Source organism: Wasmannia auropunctata, unplaced genomic scaffold (genome assembly GCF_000956235.1).
Source record: "Wasmannia auropunctata unplaced genomic scaffold, wasmannia.A_1.0 LD336106.1, whole genome shotgun sequence".
NCBI classification, from domain to species: domain Eukaryota; kingdom Metazoa; phylum Arthropoda; class Insecta; order Hymenoptera; family Formicidae; genus Wasmannia; species Wasmannia auropunctata.
Window position 1 is genome coordinate 3,222,476 of NW_012026784.1, and position 1,372 is coordinate 3,223,847.

The 1,372-nt window shown below is 23.4% G+C and overlaps 1 protein-coding gene across 1 annotated transcript in view; it reads left to right on the top strand.

Annotated features, from left to right (window-relative positions):
- The window catches only part of LOC105456684 (cytochrome P450 4C1-like), a 1,345-nt gene extending 827 nt beyond the window's left edge, over positions 1-518 (top strand). Inside the window, exons 3-4 of the mRNA XM_011700907.1 lie at positions 8-187; positions 263-518. Coding sequence (XP_011699209.1) covers positions 8-187; positions 263-459 — 377 coding nt within the window. The 3' untranslated portion in view covers positions 460-518. The remainder of the gene's footprint in view (positions 1-7; positions 188-262) is intronic.
- Positions 519-1,372: the final 854 nt, after the last annotated feature.

Consider the following 1,372-nt stretch of genomic DNA (forward strand, 5'->3'; position numbering starts at 1 on the left):
TTTTTAGAATCATATTTATTACCTGCTCGGACAAATATACATCTTAATATCTACGGAGTTCACAGAGATCCCAATTTTTGGCCAAATCCAGAGATATTTGATCCAGATCGATTTTTGCCTGAGAAGATCCAAAATCGTCATCCTTACTCGTATATACCATTTAGCGCTGGACCACGTAACTGCATCGGTAAGCTGAACTTTTTCTCATGTGAATTATTGTTTTTATATGAATAATTGTGCGATGTACATCAAATTTATATAGGCCAACGATTCGCTCTGCTAGAAATGAAAGCGATGGTAGCCCCTCTGGTACACAATTTCTATTTGGAACCCGTTGATTATTTAAAGAATCTTCGATTGCAAGTTGATTTAATACTTCGTCCTGCTCATCCACTTTGTGTAAAATTTGTACCTGTCTGCAAAATAAATGCAAGTATACGTGAAATAAATCCAAATTAAACGAATATCGTAAAGGCAAAAAATGTTATAAAAATTAGAAAAATATGATATGCTTATAACTATATATATGTATACTGTATAAATATAATATATGCATATTATATGTATTATAATATATAAAATTTGTTTATATCGCTATAATATATATATTAATATAAAACATTTAAAATGTATATTATTTAACTTATTGAAAAAAAATTATGTAAAAATATTATTATGGTCAGAATTGTATTCTATGTAGTAAATTCTGTTTATTAAATATATGTGCACTAGATGTATGTATATACGAATTAAATCCACACAGTAGAATTGTCCAAAATATATCATAGCCCGGGAATAAATTTTTCATATAAGAACATATATAAATATACATATATAAACATATATAAAAATTTATAATTATATATAAATATATATAAATATATAATTAAATGCGAAATATTTTCATATAACATATCCATATATGTTTCTTTTCTTTGTAAAATTATTTTTTGATAGAAAAATGATAATAATAAAAAGAAAACAAAAAATAATTAAAAGAATAATTTTTGCATTATTTTTTCTTACAAAAAATCAAGTTTTAAGAAATGAGAAAAAATTGTTTGTATATAATTATATATGTATGTATATTTTTAATCATTTTTATATAATTATATAAAAGCAATTTTTCTTATTTCTTCAAACTTGATTTTTTGTAAAATAAACAATGTAGACATTATTCTTTTAATTATTTTTTATGTTTCCTTCTTATTATTTCTTTATATTAACCTTCAAATGATATACTTCTTTCAAATACTCACTAATAGAACGATGGTGCGAATTTGAATATGATATTGTACACTCGCTCACTAAAAGGTTGCGACACTTTTTTTTTATAGGTTTCTAATTTATATTTAATATACGTAATATATAC